The sequence below is a fragment of the Rattus norvegicus genome, chromosome 1, assembly GCF_036323735.1.
Source record: "Rattus norvegicus strain BN/NHsdMcwi chromosome 1, GRCr8, whole genome shotgun sequence".
Classification (NCBI taxonomy): domain Eukaryota; kingdom Metazoa; phylum Chordata; class Mammalia; order Rodentia; family Muridae; genus Rattus; species Rattus norvegicus.
In genome coordinates this window covers 240,906,249-240,925,581 of record NC_086019.1, presented here as the reverse complement: position 1 = coordinate 240,925,581, position 19,333 = coordinate 240,906,249, and the positions used below count along the sequence as shown (strand labels likewise).

At 37.7% G+C, this 19,333-nt stretch overlaps 1 protein-coding gene across 4 annotated transcripts; it reads right to left on the bottom strand.

Moving 5' to 3' along the window:
• Positions 1–528: 528 nt before the first annotated feature.
• Lipf (lipase F, gastric type) lies at positions 529–18,876 on the bottom strand. Of its 4 annotated transcripts, NM_017341.2 has the most exons (10): positions 18,841–18,876; positions 15,463–15,575; positions 15,207–15,324; positions 13,966–14,164; positions 12,794–12,903; positions 10,892–11,028; positions 6,059–6,205; positions 4,092–4,163; positions 3,583–3,654; positions 529–884 (listed from the first exon to the last, which is right to left on the bottom strand). In NM_017341.2, the coding sequence occupies exons 2-10, from the start codon at positions 15,562–15,564 to the stop codon at positions 654–656; spliced, it is 1,188 nt and encodes a 395-aa protein (NP_059037.1). In that variant the 5' UTR covers positions 15,565–15,575; positions 18,841–18,876; the 3' UTR covers positions 529–653. The 4 variants fall into 4 exon arrangements, with proteins under 4 accessions (NP_059037.1, XP_063128000.1, XP_063128002.1 ...); XM_063271930.1 differs by lacking the exon at positions 18,841–18,876 and having other exon boundaries at positions 13,966–14,065; positions 15,463–15,564; XM_063271932.1 differs by lacking the exon at positions 18,841–18,876 and having other exon boundaries at positions 15,448–15,480.
• Between the last annotated feature and the right edge of the window lie 457 nt (positions 18,877–19,333).

Sequence of the window (19,333 nt, the reverse complement as noted above, 5' to 3'; positions counted from 1 at the left end):
TTAAAACATTTTCATCAACCTATGGCAGTTCTTAGTTTGGTCAGTTGGAGGAATTGTATATCTCGTAGTTACCAGAACACAGCAACTTTAAAAATATTTTTGTTAGATGATGACTCAACAGCAGGTTAGGTCTGTAGTTATGATGTCAAGAGCAGACCTTCCAGTCTTCCTGAACTTACACCGGGGCTGTCTCTTGCTTCCCGACTCATGCTCAGAACAGGTGGATTTCTCATGGAGATCACAAGGAGGAAGTGACTCTTTCTGCATGTAGATCTGGCAGTGGTCGTGAATAGTGGTCAGAAACAATCCGATCACTGTCAGACACACATAACCAAAGTCACCATTCAGCTCCAGGACTCTTAATGACCCATGCTCCTAATCCAAATTGAGTTTAGAAAACAGTTTTGGGATGATCCAAAGAGAAATTTTACTTGCCTCAGAAATGTATTCTCTCAAGTGTTTCTAATATAGGCTTCCAAATAAAAATATTAGATTTCTTTCAATCAAAAAATTCAAATGACACATGAGAACTTTGCTGATGCCAATATATTTCTAAAGTCAAAATTACAGTAATATGTATTACATTTTTAAACACTGGAAAAACTGTATGAAAGGGGAAAAGATTTTGGAATGGATGTGGATAATTGATTCTTTTAGTCTTCTGCCATCATGGAAATCATCTCATTGTAAACCTCTTGAGGGGCATCCATTGCCCAGATGAAGTCCAGGTGATTGTAGGCAAGAATCTCCTTATGGAACAGGAGGTTGGAGAGTTTGGGAAGCAGCATGGCGACATCTTGGGGATCAGCCAGGATGTCATTGCCACCGTTCCACACTGCAACTGGCACAGTCATGGCTGACACATCATATTCAGGAGGCGTTTTCTGAAATATGACAGGTGAAAGAAATGGAGTTTAGGCAACCACAATTCCAACCATTGTCTAGTGTGTGCTAGTTCGAAACAAAGTCTAATGATCATGTCAACAAAGTCAACCTTACTCATAGAGCAAAGTGAGCACAGCCTAGTTTGGGTCCAATGCTTCTCAATCTCTAATAGGTGTGTCAATTCGTTAGGACTCTGTTACAATGCAGACTGACTCAGCAGATCAAACAGGAAAGTCAGGGAACACACATTCACAGGGGATGAAATATTGTTGGTTCTAAGCTATGTTTCAGTTCAGATGAAGGAAGGAGATTTCACTAGATTCTCGTGGGTGGATGGGATGGGTACATGCAAAACACAATGTTTATGTGGATGGTAGAGTATAACCTTCATGCTGGTCCTTGCTGTCTATCAGGCAGGCTCTCTTCCTTTCACTAGCAGATATGCCAAGCTAGCTGTCTAACAAGCTTTTGGTTGCTCTGTCTCTGCCTCCCATCTCCGAATAGAACACACTGAACTTACAGATAATGGTGCTTACATAGCAAACTCTTACCACTGACCCATCCCCTTAGCTAGGTTTTGATTAGATCTTGACTGGGGCAGATTGTCTCTACCACTCTGAATCATGATTTCCTCAAAGAATCCTGGGTTCCGAGTCACTTGTTTTGCGTTGATTCCCACAGTGTGTATTATGCTGGTAAACTTTTGTACGCTCTTTCACCTCACTGACAAGCTGCTCTGCCTAGACATCTCTCAGTTAGGGACCTGAGTGTGGCTCTTTGAGTAGAGCTGTCCCAGGCATTTCGGCGGGATGCTGTAAGTTCTTGATTTGATCTGTCTCTCTGCTTCTCACATCCCACTCCTCCACTTCAACGTCTCACTTGAGGAGGTTCTTTACTCTACAAAGGCTCTTGATTCAGAACTTCAGTGGGCTATTCCAATAGGCCGTCTCCCATCAGTTTCCGCTAGATGATTCTCAGTCTCGAACTTGATGACGTTATATCTTGGTTGACCTCTCATTCAGACTGCCTCACGCATACTACTACATGTTTTGGGTACCTGATTTGGTAATGTTTTTTGCTATATCTCTACTGATTTTCTCTACTTGCATTGTTCTATTTATTCTTTTTAAGATTTTCTGCAATATCATTAATAACCTCATTTACTCAAACCTGAAGGCACAGCTTTCATAAATCATTCTCTGGACTGTACAAAACAGCTGTCCATATAGCATGGTTAGTGACCAGGACAGTATTTCAGGTGAGAATATGGGTCTGTTGTATACTCACGTAATTTTCCTATATATTGCTTCAAATTCTGAGAAAAAAGTATTGGCATAGGTTTTTTTTTTTTTTAAGAAAACCATTATTAACACATATGGTTTATAAAGATTCACAAGGCAGAAAAAAGAGCAAGAGGGTCATCTCCTTGATTTCCGTATTTTAGACAAAATTTTATTAGGTGCTTTTGTTCAATAGGTTAATACTTCAAGGATACTAATCTAACAGCCTTGAAGTTTGGGAAAGAGCCAACTTACAGTCTACAATTTATTATATTATTGTCCCAGTAATTTATGGTTTTTTGTACATTCCCTCACACATGGGTTAAAGTATAAAGAATATCTATAATAAACACACTTTATTTTACTTCCATACCACTAAGGAAACAGCCTCCTAGATGTTATCCCTGTTAAATTAACATCACTGATTTCAACAATTACTCAGAAGTGTTATTCACTTGACTGGAAGAAGGGTAGACTGGATGATTGGTACTCTGGAAATCTAGGATTTATTTCTTTGGTTATCAGAATGAGAGCCCAGTAGAAAAGTAAATTCAAAGCAACTCTGTATTTTGTGAGTTGACCTTATAGTATCCTGAAAAGAAAAAGCCCTTAAAATCATCAAATTAGTAAAATCCACAGTGTGTGGATTTTCTCTATATGTAGAATCTTGTCTGAAAACATCCTTCTAAGATTTGAGCCAGAGGAACTAAGGAAAATCAGAGTTATTCAGCTACTAAGTGGAAGAAAAATTGGAGGTGTTTAATGAAAAGAGTGGCTCACAAACTACTCTAAGCCTTGCTTGCAATTAATCACTCATACTCCAAGAGTTTGCCCTGTGCATGTGGTTATGGATATTATCCTTTTATAGCTTGTCAATAATTTCCTAGTCCATGAATTATTGTGCAAATTTGCATTTAGCACCAGTTAGATCAACTCCACATCTGAGTTATTTGCAGCATAGTAAATGTGGGGATTACAAGGCACCTTGGTGCTCAGAAATATTTCTAATTTTGACCTGGAAACATACCACCTTTTCTTCCACATGGAACAGTGTTCCCATGAAATCATTTGCCTGCCTGTCCAGAGAGAGTAATGTGTGAGAAAACTGCTTAATCTTATGCATGGATATAACTGGCGACTTGATTCAGCCAGTTATACTTCAAGGAGAACAGAGTGTTGTGTGGAGACTGGATTATACAGCAGCGCTGTGGAAAGATCATATACTGTTAATTTACAGAAAGTCTTTGCTTGGGACCCAGCATTACTCTGAGAGTATGTTTCCAGAGCACAGTAGTGGGATAAGTAGAAACTGGACATTAGCATTATTTAAAAAAATGAATACTCAGTCATACTATTCTTCTTTTCAAACTCTTTTGTCATTTAAATTATGAGCCATTTCAAGCTCAAAAAAACATACCTGGTTGTAGTGTAACATGTTCTGGGATGGGCTTCCCCAGTTGAAGGCTTGAAATTTCCCAGATCTAACAAGCTAATAAAAATTTAGAGGTACAAAAGGAAATAAAAATTTAGTAAGGCGTAATTAAAATTAATTAGCTAAATATTCTCATAACCACATAAAAAGTAATTTAATCTTCTCCAAATAGCTCATTTTTAATTTTTATAATTATTGAAAACACATTTTCTTATTTGAAATAATAACTAACCGTCTAGGACATATGTGGTAAAAAAAAAACTTAGCGTTGGTTTTAAATATTTTGTTTTTCCCTAGAAAATCATAAAAATAATTATTTCTTTGTTACTGAAATCATGTGTTCTCATAATATTTTATGTACATGAGTTAATGGTTATTTTTGTAGGTTGTCATATATAGAAACATTGCCTTACAGCAACATCTTAATAATGTACTTTAGGTTAAGTGTAAAAGTTCATTACCACAAAATGATGCTAACAACATTGAAATGATACCTGTGCCCAGTGGAGAAAGTCTTGAACAGATGTCCCTGCTGGATTATGCCCTAGATACACATCAAAACGACTCTAGAAATCAAGCACACACACATACACATAGGCTTAGACATAGTTGGTTTCTGAAAAACAATTGGGGCCATGTTTTCTGATTTCAATCCAGTGTTTCAGGGTAACCTTCAATGGCAGGGCAAATAGTGCCGTTAAATGCCACCTCAGAATCTAAAAAGCACACCACGTGTTTTAACTACGATCAGCAATGTGGACGGCTTACTAACTCCGTAGTTTTTTCAAAGAAGAGTTTGAAACACAAAGAAATTTAGACAAATGCCAGATTCACACAAATCAGTGGCAAGCAGTCTGAGGCTGGAAAGTTTTACGTAGCTTCTGAAGCTAAATCCTCAACTTTCCATTTAATGTCAGCATGCAAGAGATTAAACATTAATGCGGATTCGCTGTGTTTCCTAATTTTAATGCCTTGACTAATTATACATACACTCAGGTATGTATGTTTATATGATAACCACTGCTTACATGTAGCTATGGTATTCTATCTGGTTCCTAGATTACCTTGCTCAAACCCTTTAGTTCCATTTCCAGATCGCATGGGGCAGTTGAGTAGTGGGTCTTAGAATGTGACAAAGTCAAATGAACTCAAGGTTATCAAAGGGGCTAACGTCTCCATGTAGGCAGCACGCAGGAGACAAGCACTCTAATCTTGTTCATTCTCTGCATCTTCAGATTTCTATTATCTTTCTCTGAAAACTCTTATTGATAATAGATAAGAATCAATGTTTATTGGTATAGTAAGGATGGGCTGCTCTGCTCCACTCCTCACACATAATGAGAAACAGCCTCAAATTGAGAAGAAAAAGGGACCCTTACCACCATAAATGGAAACTAAAGGACAGAGATGAGCAAATGTCGATGTATTTATTCAGCTAGAGTGTGGATCATCCAGGCTGAGAAAGACAATTGAAACTGTTCTCCATAGAAACAGCAACTGTGATTTCACTGCTATGTTCCCAGTGAGTACTACGGGAATTACTATATTATCTTAAATAATAGAATGCTGTACATTTTAAACAATAGAATTCATTTTTCTAAGGCCTTTAAATGTATTAAATGAGAGTCAGGAATGAAAGAATGGCTCTATAATTCCAGTTACTTGGAAGGCTGAATTATGAAAATTTCTGGTTAAAGCCCTGCATTGGCTATAGATTAGGTGGCTGGGCAATTTAACGAGGCACTGTCTCACAATAAACATCATTTAAAAATATTAAAAATATATACCACTGGTAGAGCACAGTCCTAAAATTCCTAGGTTCCATCCACAGAACTACAAAAAGACAAAAGAAAAGAAAAGAGCAGAGGTATGTTTATATAGTATAATATACAGCATAAAAATAGGATAGTTTGTGCGTGAAGAAATAAATACAGGAGCTCAAATCAGTTCCAAAGGTAGGATTTAAATTAGGCTGACATAAATCCATATGTTAATGTACCTTATAATATTGGGCTTTCTTATATATGCCTTAAAACTTCAACTCAGGGAGCAAAAATGCAGATCAAGATATGGACAAGCTGTTACACTGCTTCTCTAAAGTGTGTTTTAGAAAATTAATGGGAAGGGCCAGCATGATTAAAAGCATTTACAACATTTATTTGACAACTATGCATCATTCCTCAGAAGAGTCTTCCCAATAAGGTTCATTCCCTTCTGTCACAGAACGTAAACACCATGCCAGGCATCTAGGCCGTCACAGGCCAATCATAGTTTTGAATGAGAGCAGGAGATGAAATTGGAATGAAGGGTGGCTTATAATTTCTCTGGGGCCTACCACAATGCTCTGGGCACACTTGTCAGGTGCGTCTTAGTTCTCCTGAAGTATCCTTTCTAAGGGATGCTGTTAACACAAAGGTGTTTGGGGGAAACCTCTTGAGTGGAGACCACAATGCATACACACCACATTTAAGTTTTTCTTGTCAAATCCACAGAAGATGAATAAAGTGTTGCTGCAGAGAAGATCTAGAACCTCCCGTGAGCACACTTCGGTACCAAGAAAGTCATCAAAGTAGGTGTGGGGCAGGAACATTTTCTTGCCAAACATAAGCTGAAAAATAGAAGCATCATCAGAACATGGCGGCAGCCTAGCTGCTGAAGCAACTTCTGCAGATGTGAACTGCAGGCTCACTTCTTAGTTCTGTAAATTGTTTTAGAAGCTCCCTATCCTTCAGGCCCATTACCATGTAAAGAATCAATGCTGAATGATCAGACACATAAGTATGAAGCCCCAAACACTGAAACTTCTAGGAGGAAGCGCAGGCAGTACCATGTTTGATATAGATATAGGAAGGGACATCCTGAGTGGGGCTCTGTTTGTTCAAGATTTAAGGCCAACTCTTGGAGGTGGAACCTCATAAACTAAGAAGCTTCTGCATAGGTAAAGAAGCAACGGACTGGGCAAAGCAGGAGGCCACAGAATAGGAATTTATCTCTGTTAGTTATACCTCTAGCAAAGAATTAATATCCATAACATATAAATTATTTAAAAACAAACAAACAAACAAATGACACCAGCGCACAACTCACTCAAATACTGGGCCCAGAATCTGGACAAAGAGCTCTCAAAGAAGAAAAAGGAAAGGATAATCAAAGCAAACAAACATCAAACCAAACAACAACAACAACAACGTGGCTAAAAAAAAATCTCAAAAAAATTGTTCATTGTCTCTAACAACTAGGAAAATGCAAATCTAAACAGCTTTGATATTTCATCTTACCCCAGTCAGAATGGCATAGATCAACAGAGCAACACAAAAAATTGTTGGGGAGGAATGTAGTGAAAGGGGAGTTCCTCACACAGTTGAAAGGGTTGCAAACATGAGAAGCCACTCAGGAAGTCAGTGTGGAGAATTCTCAACAAGCTAAAAATGAATCAACTCGGTTGTACCACTCAATTCACATGTCCAAAGGACTCTATGTCCTACTCCACAAACACTCGCTCAGCCCTGGTCACTGCTGCTCTCTCCACAGTAGCTAGGAAATGGGAACCATCTAAATGGCCTTCAACTGACAAATAGATAATGGAAATGCAGGCCATAGACACTTTGAAACACTGTTGAGCTGTAAAGAGAAATGAAATCATGAACTTTCCAGGTCACTGTATCTAGAATAGACCATTGAGTAAGGTAACCCAAACCCAGAAAGACAAATATATCAAGTTCTGTCTCTGAGGCAGCTAGTTCTAAATATTTAGATATGTGAGTATATATCTTGGAGTAACTACAAAACCAGAAAAGTAAAAATAGACCATTGGCAGGGTAGGAGAGTTGAGAGTGGACTATCAGGGTACAAGTGATCTGATGGAAGCTATCGGATGAAGGAGGGGCTCTAATTAAGAAAGGGGCGGGGATAATTACAGAAAAAAAGGAGGAGGGTAATATAACATTAAGGATGTCTGGAAAAGTCATAAGGCATTTTATTGTGAACTACCTAAATAAAAATAAAACCACACAATACACGTACATTTTTGTATTAATATACATATGTAGTTTAAATGAATTTAAATGAGTTTAAATTAAATAAATGAGTTTGGATTTTTCACCTGGATTGATAGCACCCTTGACAAACCAACACCAGGCATGAGAATCTCTCATTTGAGTTGTTGAAGCTGTTGATCACGGTTATTTAAGAGACTTCCAAAACATTGCAAACTATTGCTATTGCCCTTGGTTGCCCTCGCCATTGAAAAATCAGACACTGCTACTGAAGACACCTGCAAATTCAGACAAAGGAGCCAGTGACCTCTGAGTTGGAACTGACTCGAAAGCCTAATCCATTCAAACTTCCAAAAGAGGCAGCAACTGTCAGTTCTAACCAGCTAGTACAGCTATGAACCACAACAATGATTAGCCTGGCAAGATGCCTGAAGAGTGCAGAAATTGCACACAATTGAGGATAACCAATTGCTCTCTATTAAGGACTTGAGACCTACTCAATAAGAGGAATGCACTTCTAATACAGAAAGCCTATCCAGCTACCCAGGGAGAGTGACGTTATGAATCATGGAGGAGATCCTACAACCATCACTTTACTAAACCAACATAATTCTTAACTACTTTCTAAATATTTTTGCCTTTATACCCAGAGATAATATAGCCCTTACCCTTCTTAAAGGAAGTTGCCATTTGCAACAGACAAGAGATTATTACCACAACCAATCAGAGGGCAGAGTTGTAGCGCCCAGTCCCAAGTGATACATCTACAATACACACCCACACATAAGGTGCAGGGGACCATTGTGGAAGAGGGTGACTATAAAAGCCAGCTTGTCTGAGAGTTTGCAGTGACGTGTACCCTCGTAATGCCAGAAGTAACATCTAAAATGTCTCACCGATGTGACAGGCCTTACATGAGCTGACCAAGGATGACACCAATAAACATGCTAATGTGCACAGAGGAAAGAGCATGCGACCTCAAACCTACTCGAGGGACTATGGGTAACTAAGAAAAGCTGAGAAAACAAAAGGTGCTCTTCCCCAGGAAAGCACGCATTAATTATTTATCAATACCGAATGGTCCGCTCTGAAAATATACATACAGTACCATTATCCAGCCTCAGTAGGTTATGCCTAGGAATATATGTGCATAGAATTATGCATCCGTGCATGTAGCAGCAAGTAGTGAAAAAAAGAAGCCATAAATTTAAGAGATCAAGGAGGGATATCCCTCCTTGGGAGGAGGAAAGGGAAAGTGAGAATGATATTATAATATGATTTTATAATGCTATTATAATCTAAAAATATTTATTATGTGCATGTGTGGGTTAATATATGAGCCAAAGAAGTTGTGTGGAGATCAGAGGACAACTTGTGGGGTCCTTTGTTCTCTCCTTCCATGTGCCCTGTGATTGAACTTAGGTTGTTAGACTTGGCAGCAATCTCCTGGACCCATTGAACTAGTTTGGCCCCTCTTTTTCTCAATGAAGTTGTAACTAGAAAGGGTGTATTATTGAATTGAGAACTGTATTGCCTCTCAGAGGAAGTTGAAGACACAGTGAATTATGATCCAGCTGGACTAATAAAGATTATGGCCAAATCATGAGATAACATGGCATAGTGTTGTAATTACTTAGCAACAGATGAGATCTGAATAATAAATTTTGAGACAAGGAGGAGTAAATGGGAACTCAGAAGGATATCGCTAGGAAAATCTTTAGATGTTTGCTTCAGTTGTACTGAGCATTGGGTAATTTTGCTTTATCAGTTTTATACTCAAGGAAGAATGGTTAGGAAATATCAGTGTTTCAGGCTAATTAGGACTAGGTTGTATCTGCAGTTCTGATTCATGCCTGTGACTCAACGTCTAGATGCCTCTGTCTTTCAACTCCTCTGCTCTTGCTATCTGAAAATCTGAGAATAAGTGGGAAGTGAGAGACTCAGAGCAGGAGGAAATGGTCACAGTCATGTTAAAGCCTTAGATTTTGCAGAAAAGTTCTATAAATACATTTGATTGCAGCCAGTGCCAGGCTTTAGATGTGCGTGCTAATTATGAGTGCAAGTAAATGGACAAGACAATACAGAAGGAAAAGAGAGGTTACTGTACTTGGAGCCTCAGGCTAAACTACTCTGCTGAAAGAGGCTGGGCAAATGTGCAGGCCTGTCTACACGGGTTGGCTTGAGTGAAATAGAAGCAGGGCATTAAGCATTTGAACACGTAAGTGCTATCGATTCATTCCCATGTGTGTTCAATAATGCACTAAATATCATGGTCTGTTGAAATCCACACTACTGTCCTATGCAATTTCCATTTCTCAGGATAAGAACTCTTAGGCAGCCCAAGAGCACTGACCTCGAAGTCTGACGGTGTTTACTGTGCTCAGGCACTGCTCTCTTTATTTTTCTCCTTTCCTAATTTCTTTTCCCCCTCCTCTTCCAGGTTTCTTTTCTTCCCTCAACATAATAGTTTCATTAAATATCTGGAAGTTTCACACAATGCTGCTGGATCACATTCACTTCCTACTCCTCCCAGGTCTATCCACTCCTCCACCAAAATATCCGAAACCACCACCACTACCACCACCAACAACAAAACAAAACAAACAAAAACAACAAGAACCAAACACAAAAAACAAAAACAAAAACAAAAAACCTCTACCAACTCCAACTTGTGATATATATATATATTTTTTTTCCTCTGAACATGATCAAGCTCTCAGTGGCCAGCCCCTTGGAGTAAACCGAGTCCTTTGCGCTCAGCCACACCCTTGCCATTGACTGTGAAGATCTACACTTCAGAATTTTTAATACAATTTTAAAAGATTCTCTTCAATAGCTTCCTGTCTGGGCTGTTTCTTTTCTTTCTCTCCTTTTCTTTTCTCTTCCCTTTTTTGTTTTTTGGCTGATGGGTAGTGGATGGGTTGTCACAGAAGGCTTCAATATCCCTCTGGTCCTACCTGAGATTCTTATTTGACTATTTTTCTCTGCTTTTAACACTCCATTCCCTGTTGCAGGAGTAGAACTGTTACCTCGACACAGGTGTGTGGAGTGCTTGGTCAGTGAAACATCCTTGATTAAAAGCAAAACACTTACTGGCATTGACAACCCACTGTAAGCTAACCAAAACCAAAGGAGTAAACGGTAATTTCAGAGGCAAGAGGGGATCCGCCTATGTTAATACAGTAAGAGAGACAGCACAAACATATGCAATTTAGCTTGAGGATATGAATGTGTAAGGTACATTTGTTTACGTTGATCTGTCTGAAGTTCAGTGACAATTGGGTACCTTAGTCACATACCTTGAAAAGAAATGTAGGAATAAATGAAATCTTTTTCAAGGGACTTTGTGTATACTTCACGGTAGCAACTGGAGCTAATGCATAAAACGTCTTGATTTTTTTGGCCAGTGTAGGATTGGTAGAAAAGGCAATGAAACCTGAAATAGAACAGACCATCGATGAAGAAGGTGTGTGAATGTGTGTGGTTTTCTGTTTTCGGAAGTGTGAGATTATCTTGGACTTGCTTAGAGATGCCATGTTAAGCACGCTGAGAAGTTGGCCCAATGGTTTGTTGAGATACATAAAAGCACGGTAATAGCATTTAAAGATATTTCATTAGTGGAAAAAGAATTGATATATTCAGTCTATGGTAACCCAAGAGGGAAGCAGAGTGGAGAAATTCGCTGTCAAGCCATGCAATTTTCCTCACCTTGGTAAGTTCTAGGGAGACCATTGCAACTGCACCTCAATTTAATAGCCTTGGGCTACAGACATCCCACTAAGTTATATTAAATGTGTCACTGAGGTTATGACAGCCCCTTGTAGCCAAGCACAGTTACTGGCTGTTATTAGTACCCTGCAGGCTGAGTCACAAGGATCTGGAGTGAAGCCAATCTAAACTAGCAGGACAGCCTTGTTTCAAAAATCCACCACCAACTGCTGCAACAGAGAAGCCTATGACTTCCAGGCAATTTCAACAACTATCCTCTGAGGCTGCATTTCACTCAGCTTTTCAAACACAAGTAACCACTTCCTGTCTTTGAATTCCAGAATGCTAGCTGCCCTTGCACATCACCTCTGAATTTGTTTTCTCAACCACTGAACTCTCATGCTCTAAATACAGGAATAAGTCGGGCTTGTCCTAAGACCTCTCCTCTTGGCTGTCCGAGCTGACTTCATGGAATGTTAAATGCAAGCTCACTGACTCCTATTGAGTAGCGTCAGTCTAATATCCTTCCTTGACCTGCATACTGTTTATGACTGACTCCATCTTTACTTGCCTCTTTAATAGATGACTTACAATCTTCCCAAGTTGAACTCCTAATGTCTTTACATAACAGCTCTTCTTACCTCTTCCTTCCTCACTTGGGGTAAAGGAATCTTCATTGTTCTAGGAGCTCAAGCCACCAACTCTGGCATTGTCTTTACTCCTATTTTTGCCTCATATACCATAGATCCAACATTTTAGTAAAGTTTGTTGGTAGTATCTCATTTGCACACATATACATGTACATATGTATCTAGGCATGTTTGTCTGTCTGTCTGACTGTCTGTCTGTATGTGTACACATTTATACTGCTTGATTGGGTATCTTTATTCTCACATCTCTCCTCACCCCTCAGTAATCCAGCTCACCAGAATCCTTGGCATGAGTTACAGTATGTGTTCTCCAGCTGCTTCTGAGTTCCTGCCATTACTACCCTTCAGCAATTAGAAGGAGCATATAATGGATCATGTAACTCCTCTATTAAAAATCCCTTCGTGATTTCCTCTTTACTTATATGCCCGTGCAATATCCAAGGAACCCTGAATACTGTGTTCTTTTCAGCAGCCACAATGCCGTCTCACACTGATTCTTTCTGCCCGTCTCTTACTCTGACTCATCCCCATGATGAACAGCACCACCACTTCCCTGAACACGTGTTCCATCGTTGCATTCGTTACACTTGCTGTTTTCCCTCCCTAGAATGCCAGGCCGGCGCTGGTGTCTGAGACACGCTATTAGCCTATTTCTTGATGGACATGATACCACTTGCTTGACTTATTTGTTCTATTGTCTGGTTTATCCATCTCTAGGGTAGGAGGATCAATTGTCCTTATGTCACTGGGTTGCAATGGCCTGTGGCATTTTATAAAGTTCTACAGCGGTGGCAATGGTGCAGGGTAGATATAGAAACTGCTCAGTTTCAGCATTTTACTTACCAATAGTGGTGCCCTGAGAATGACCAACATAGTGTATCTTCTCTTGTCCAGTTTTCTGTACAATGAAGTTTATTGTGGCGGGAAGGTCATATTTAGCCATTTCATCAAAGCTGTAAGAAAAAAATAAATCAAACAAAAATATATTTTCATTTTATAATTGTAAAACTCAAGCCCTTCACCCTCTACCATGGTTCTCAGGCCCCCATTCACAAATAAACTATATCTAAGCCAAAAATCATATTTATAGAGAAACCTCTATTTCTACTTGAGGAATAGAAAACTAGATACTTTAATTATTGCCAGTTATATATAAACCCCTAGCAAACGCCAGGTATTTGGGGGGGGTAGTTACTTGTAAACAAAGGTCATTATTTTCAAACATGTATAATGGCTGTAATCTAAATATAACCAAGATGTGTATCTATGGATGGGCATTATTTTTATTTCTGAAATGGAAAATGAGGTTTAATAAGCACTTGTAGTTTACATTCCATTTTTATTTACTATGAGTCCCATCTCTGTAGTGGCTTCTCATTGTGTACAGAATGAACTGCAACACACTCACTAGATCTGGTTCCTATCAACATGCTAGTGTTCTACTGTGTTCTCTCTCTCTCTTTCTCACTAGACCAGATACACATGGGCTTCCTACCAGCTTCCACAACCATCAGAACTCCCTTGCACCTCAACAAGGTCAGCTGATCCTCTCTGTCAACTATCTTTCTCAGTCATTTCCAAGTTATATTCCTAGGGCTTGAGAAGGTATTGGGAACCTTTGGTAACTTTTCTGTACCCAACATTTGAGCTTTTGATGTTAATGAAGACTGCTGTTCCCCCTTGCCCCAATTCTGATGCCTCTCTAGTCTATTCGCTTCTCCCTTTGCAACTTTCTAAGAACAGCGAAGTGCCTTGCATCCTAACTTTAGCTGTGCTGTTGGTTTTATTTGGAAAAGCAGTTTTAGGCATCTCTTGATCTTTGGTATGGAGGTTACAGCAAGCTTGAAGGAAACACTTCCCTTGGAATGAGGCGTATAGAAGACTCAAGGGTTGGAATAAATGATACAGCTTCCTTCACCTCCTGCCTAGAGGGCAGTTGGCTGTGATGAGTAAGAGAACGGCTACACTTGTGGATCCCAAATGCATGTCCACTTTGAATTCTTCTCTTCCCTTACCTGAAAGCCCAGAATTCAACTGAGTCTGGTGAGTAGTATACATTTTTCCTGGACCATGTATTTCCTCGACTGTTCCCCAGCCACACATCATAGCCAGCGTCTGCTAGCATAAAGGCCAGGCTGTTGTTTGGTAGATTTGCAATCCAGTTTGTGGCTGATGCGATCAAACCATGCTGCAAATACACCACAGGTCTCTTGCCTAGGGAAGAAGATTACTCAAATGTTATAAACTTATTCTTTATAGAGGGTAGACACGATATGTTCACTTTGTTGTTGCATTTGATATCTTAATTACCTTTTCCCAAATATGTCTCATGCCAAAATTGATGAAATAGTACATTTTATTTATTTTCAAGGATTTATAATTTATGTTTATGTGTATTTATGCAAGCCTGTACATGCTTATGTGAACCACATATGTGCAGGAGCCCTTGGAAGCCAGAAGAGGACACCCAATCTTCTAGAACTGAGATTATAGGCAGTTATGGGCAGCCAGCGCGTGAGTACTGAGGATTGAATCCAAGACCTATATGAGTGGCTTTTAACTACAATGTGATTTGTTTGGTACATACATTTTATTTTCATTCATTGCATTTGTTTTATTAACACAGGCCCTTGCATATGCTAGGCAAATGCACCACTGAGTTATATCCTCATCTCATATTGTACATGCTGAATGTGTTTACTGTATTATATGCCAGTTGTGTGTAAATAAAGATATTCAAATGATGGTCTAAGGAAATTAAGTACTATATAAATGTAGGCTGTATGTAATAACATTATGCTGCACAATTTTTCTATAATGAAAAACTATGAAAATTTAACAATAACATCAAAATAAAATGACCTTTATCTATATTGGAAATAGATCTCTGGCTGTCTCCCAATTTTCCCCTCTACAATAGTACCTGGCTAACTTCCTGTGCTTGGTTCAGCTCAGTCACTATAGTAAAAGAAGCTGTCCCCGATTCCTCATCTGGTTAGAGGACTTGAATAGTCTGTAAATAACAGTAGGACTACAATTTATCAAGATCACTTGGTCATCTTTCCGTCTCATTGACTTGATTGCTATTTACTGATGATTGGAAATGAAATCTTGTGTTGTAGAGTGAGCTACACTTATTTCATCCTTAGAGGAAAATTAAATGGGGGGAGAGCAAAGAGGGGAGGGTAGAGAGATAGGAGAGGAAAAAGAAAGAAGGTAAAGGAGAGAGAAATGAAGGGATCGAAGGAGTTTGTACCTATATTTTCAGAATTATTCTTCCCATGAGGAATTCTGTAGACCCCCAGAATGTAGCCATCTTCAGTAACAACTTCATATTCTTGACATGGATATCCCCAGTAAGTTATCATCTGACTCTGAGGAGGAAAATTAAAAAAAGAAAATCTTTTAAGTATTAATTAGTTTGAAAATGCATCTAACAGATATTTCTAATAAATTTTAACTGTTCAGACCCATCCTGAATCTAATCCTAGTAATACCCGTATGTTACTCACAATATTCATATTTGCTTCAGGGTTTCCAGGACCCAGTTTTCCAAATAGGCCATGTGCACCTCCGAATGTTGATATCACACTTGTTATTAATAACAGCCACATCTTGTACTGCTCTGAAACAAAGGCATAAGCTGTGTTATGGTTCTATAACATTCAATGTTTTGGTGATTTTGCCTCTAAGAGAAGTACAGGGATGATTGGGCTTGATTACATTCTGTTGAGCAACAAACCTGGGTAATATATAGGTAAATTAATCTTACTGTTTAAAATGTTTTCACTGCGATTGTTTCTTCTTTTTCTGTCTGTGTGCACATATGTGATCATTTGTATGTTTGTATATGCATAGGCATGTGTGCATGTGTGTGTGTATATGTAGGAGAGCAGAGGGTAACCTCAGCTGCCCTTCCTTAGGAATCAGGGTCTTTCACTGGAGATTTCTGAATAGGCTGGGTCATTGGTCAGAAAGAGCTAAGAACCCACCTGTCTCAAATCTCCCATCTCTGGGATTACTAGCACACATCACTGTTCTCAGTTATTTTATTGGTTCTGGGACTGGAAATTGGGTCCTTAACCATGCATGGCAAGTACTTTACTAATTGAATCATATTCTCAGTCCTGATTTTTTTCTCTTGAAAAGCATTTTCAACTTAGATTTTCATCCTTATACATAGAATTTTAATCATCAAATAGCTTTCCGTCTATTAGGTGAAACAAAGATTTATTATTCTGTATGTTTAAGACTTGCATCAAACTTGATTTGTGAGAAGATTTGGACTGAAGGGTAAGTGGGTATTTGATGACTTCAAATCAATTTTAACTTAATGTGCATTTAAAATTATCATCATGGAATTGAAAGGCGACCCACTTGATAAAAGCAAGCCCGATGACCTGCATTTGTCCCTCAGAACTCCCTCCCAAAGGCTGTCTCTGCCATTCACATGTTCTCTGTCTCAGTCATATCTGCCCTGAAATAACTAGAACTATTGCTGTGCTAAAATAATTAATAACAGCTAGTTTATAACTATTAGCTGATTTGAAATCATTGCATGAATTTGAAAGCTGATATCACCAAGAATATGCATAAATATAATTTTAAGAAAGTGTTGCTCTTTCAATTTCCTACTAAGATATTATCTCTTTGAAATTACTTGGGTAAGTCATATTGCTTATGACCAGTGCACTATGTAGCTGTATACTTTCCTCAGAAGTATATTTAACTGCAAAAAGAGAATTGAGTATTTATTACTTGTAAAATACATAAGGGCTTTACTAGTTGAATTCGCTCATATTTATACTCTAAAAATCTATGTTTTAGAAAACAATCATTGTAAAAAATGGGAAAAAGGATTCAATCTATGTTCTTACTTAAATGATCCATCTTTCACATAACATTTTCAAAATCATATCCTATATGTAGTTATAACACAGTTCAGGCTTATGATAAATGAATGAAAATCTTAGATTGTAAATATCATGCTATAGCTAATCACCGATAAAACTGGAATAAATTCTAGCTACTTGTGTTTTTATATTTTGATTGTCATTTCAAATTATAAGCTTTGATTTTGTATAGAGAGATTACACATTCTTTTTTACCATGTGGTTGTTATTGCCATTTATTCTTTAGTATAACTAATACATGAGATTATACTTATACTATTGAAACTTACTTAGATAATGTAAGCACCAACTATGAATTTTAGAATATTCCTTTATTAAGTTTAATAAAAATATTCAAGTGAGAAATATTTTTTCTCACGTTTGAAGAGAGGCCTTGTTGAAGATTGTTTAAAGTAAAATTATGTTAGTGTATCTGAAACATAGTTTTTATTGTGAGTAGGGTGCATTAGAAGTAAATTTGGAAATCACAAATAAAAAATATTTTATACATGGACCATGCCTTCGGGAAGCAGAGGCAGGAGGATCTCTGTGAGCAAGCCAACTTTACAAAGAGAGTTCCAGGACAGCAAGGGTTCCACAGAGTAACCCTGTCTCAAAAATCAAAACAAACAAACAAAGAGCAATGAATAAACTATACTTTAATTGTGTGTGGTGAACAATTCATCAAATTTGGATCATTTGTTTCAAATGGTGTTCCTTGGAAAAGGATGAAGTTTCAGTTGCTACCACTATTTCAGCAAACACTGTATGGTTCTTCATTAATATCGTACACTGTGTAAAGTTCTTGACTTCTGTGGAGCTGAACTAGAAACTCCAAGACCTAAATCCAATCCTCTGATATTGGGATGTAGCCAATTAGTTTTGAAATTGGATATCATGGTGTCCCTGGAAATGGATTTAACTAAAACTTCTCTGTATAATGGAAATTCAGGAAGGGATAAACCAGTTTATAAAGACTAGCCACGATTTTAACATCCAAACCAAATAGTTGTCAGATTATTAAAAAAATTGACAGTTCCTTTAAAGCATTTCTTGTGTTAAGCAAGTAATTTGCCTTTATAAAGTGAGGCTCTTCGACATATGGTTTGAGGTACTAGATATTCCAATAACAAAAGTCAACAAGAAAGGCTCTAAAATACTTGGGACGTGATTAAATTCCTTAAAACATATGATATCAAATTCCAGGATAATATCAGTAACCAACTATTGCCCAATAGTGTGCTCACACATGTAATTTGAGTTATTTTCACAATCTTTTCCTTTTCTGTAAAATAGGACAAACAAGAGTATATTCCTCATTGATACAAACAGTATAATTATGTTAATATAAGTATTATTGCTGTTATTATAAGTAAGTATTATTGGTATTACTACATTTAGTTTAAATGATTAAGTCTTTGGCATTATGCTCCTTACTTTGCAGATGAATAAAACAAGACCCAACAAGTATATAGAAAACACCCAAGCCAAAATCGTACTGGCTGTTTCTAAGGATTATCTTCCCTTCTACTGTAATGTTTCATTGGAATGACCTTAGGCAGGATATATAAGAAATGAATTGGAGACAACTTTCCCAAAGAATTCAAACTTTTGTTTCCTTTGTTTTAATTTGAAGAGCTATATTAGTAGCCTGTTGAGCAATGTTACTGGTAATTGTTAATTCAATACCAATTAGTGGATAGTGTTATGTTACCCAATATCAATAATAATGATTTCTATGATGTGAAAGGGCTGGTCTATAGTTTGTCAAAATTATAACCTGAAAAGACAAAACTTCACAGTAGATATTTATGACATTTATAGGCACATTCACCTATCAGTAAATAAGAATTTCATTTACAGACAATAAAGAAAAATATAAGCCAAGCTCTAGAAGGATAGTACATAAATTAAATGAACACATTTAACTCATGATAGGTGAAATAAAGAAAAAAAGGACTAAAATTTCAATTAATTTTGATCATCAAAAGTACTTACAGTGCCCTCAGAAACAAGATTCTGCTTCTCTGGTTGCCTACTTTAGCTAATGGACAGTTGCTCCTTATATACAAAATCTTAACAATGGCCAGAAATGATTATTCATTCTCTTATTAAATTATCATAGGTCCTTCATATCTGGACATCATTCAATATTAAAGCACAAACCTTAAAACCAAATATTTCAGATGGCTGCACATGGAATTGGCTGAACTTTAACCTTTAACAAAAGCAAACATTGCCCAAAGGATTGCTGATTAAAAGTAATTCAGGAAACAAGAAAAATGATAACTGATAACATATAAAAGCCATTGAGCATGACATACAATGCAAATGATTTTGTAGTTGGGCTTAGAATAAATGGCTCATGGTAGTAAAAGACTTGATCATTTGTTATTTAAAAAAAGCCTGCCATTGGCTACTCTGATCGGATGTTAAATAAGCCAATTTTTTCTGTGCCAAGTTGAAGATTTATTATGTCTTTGGTCATTGT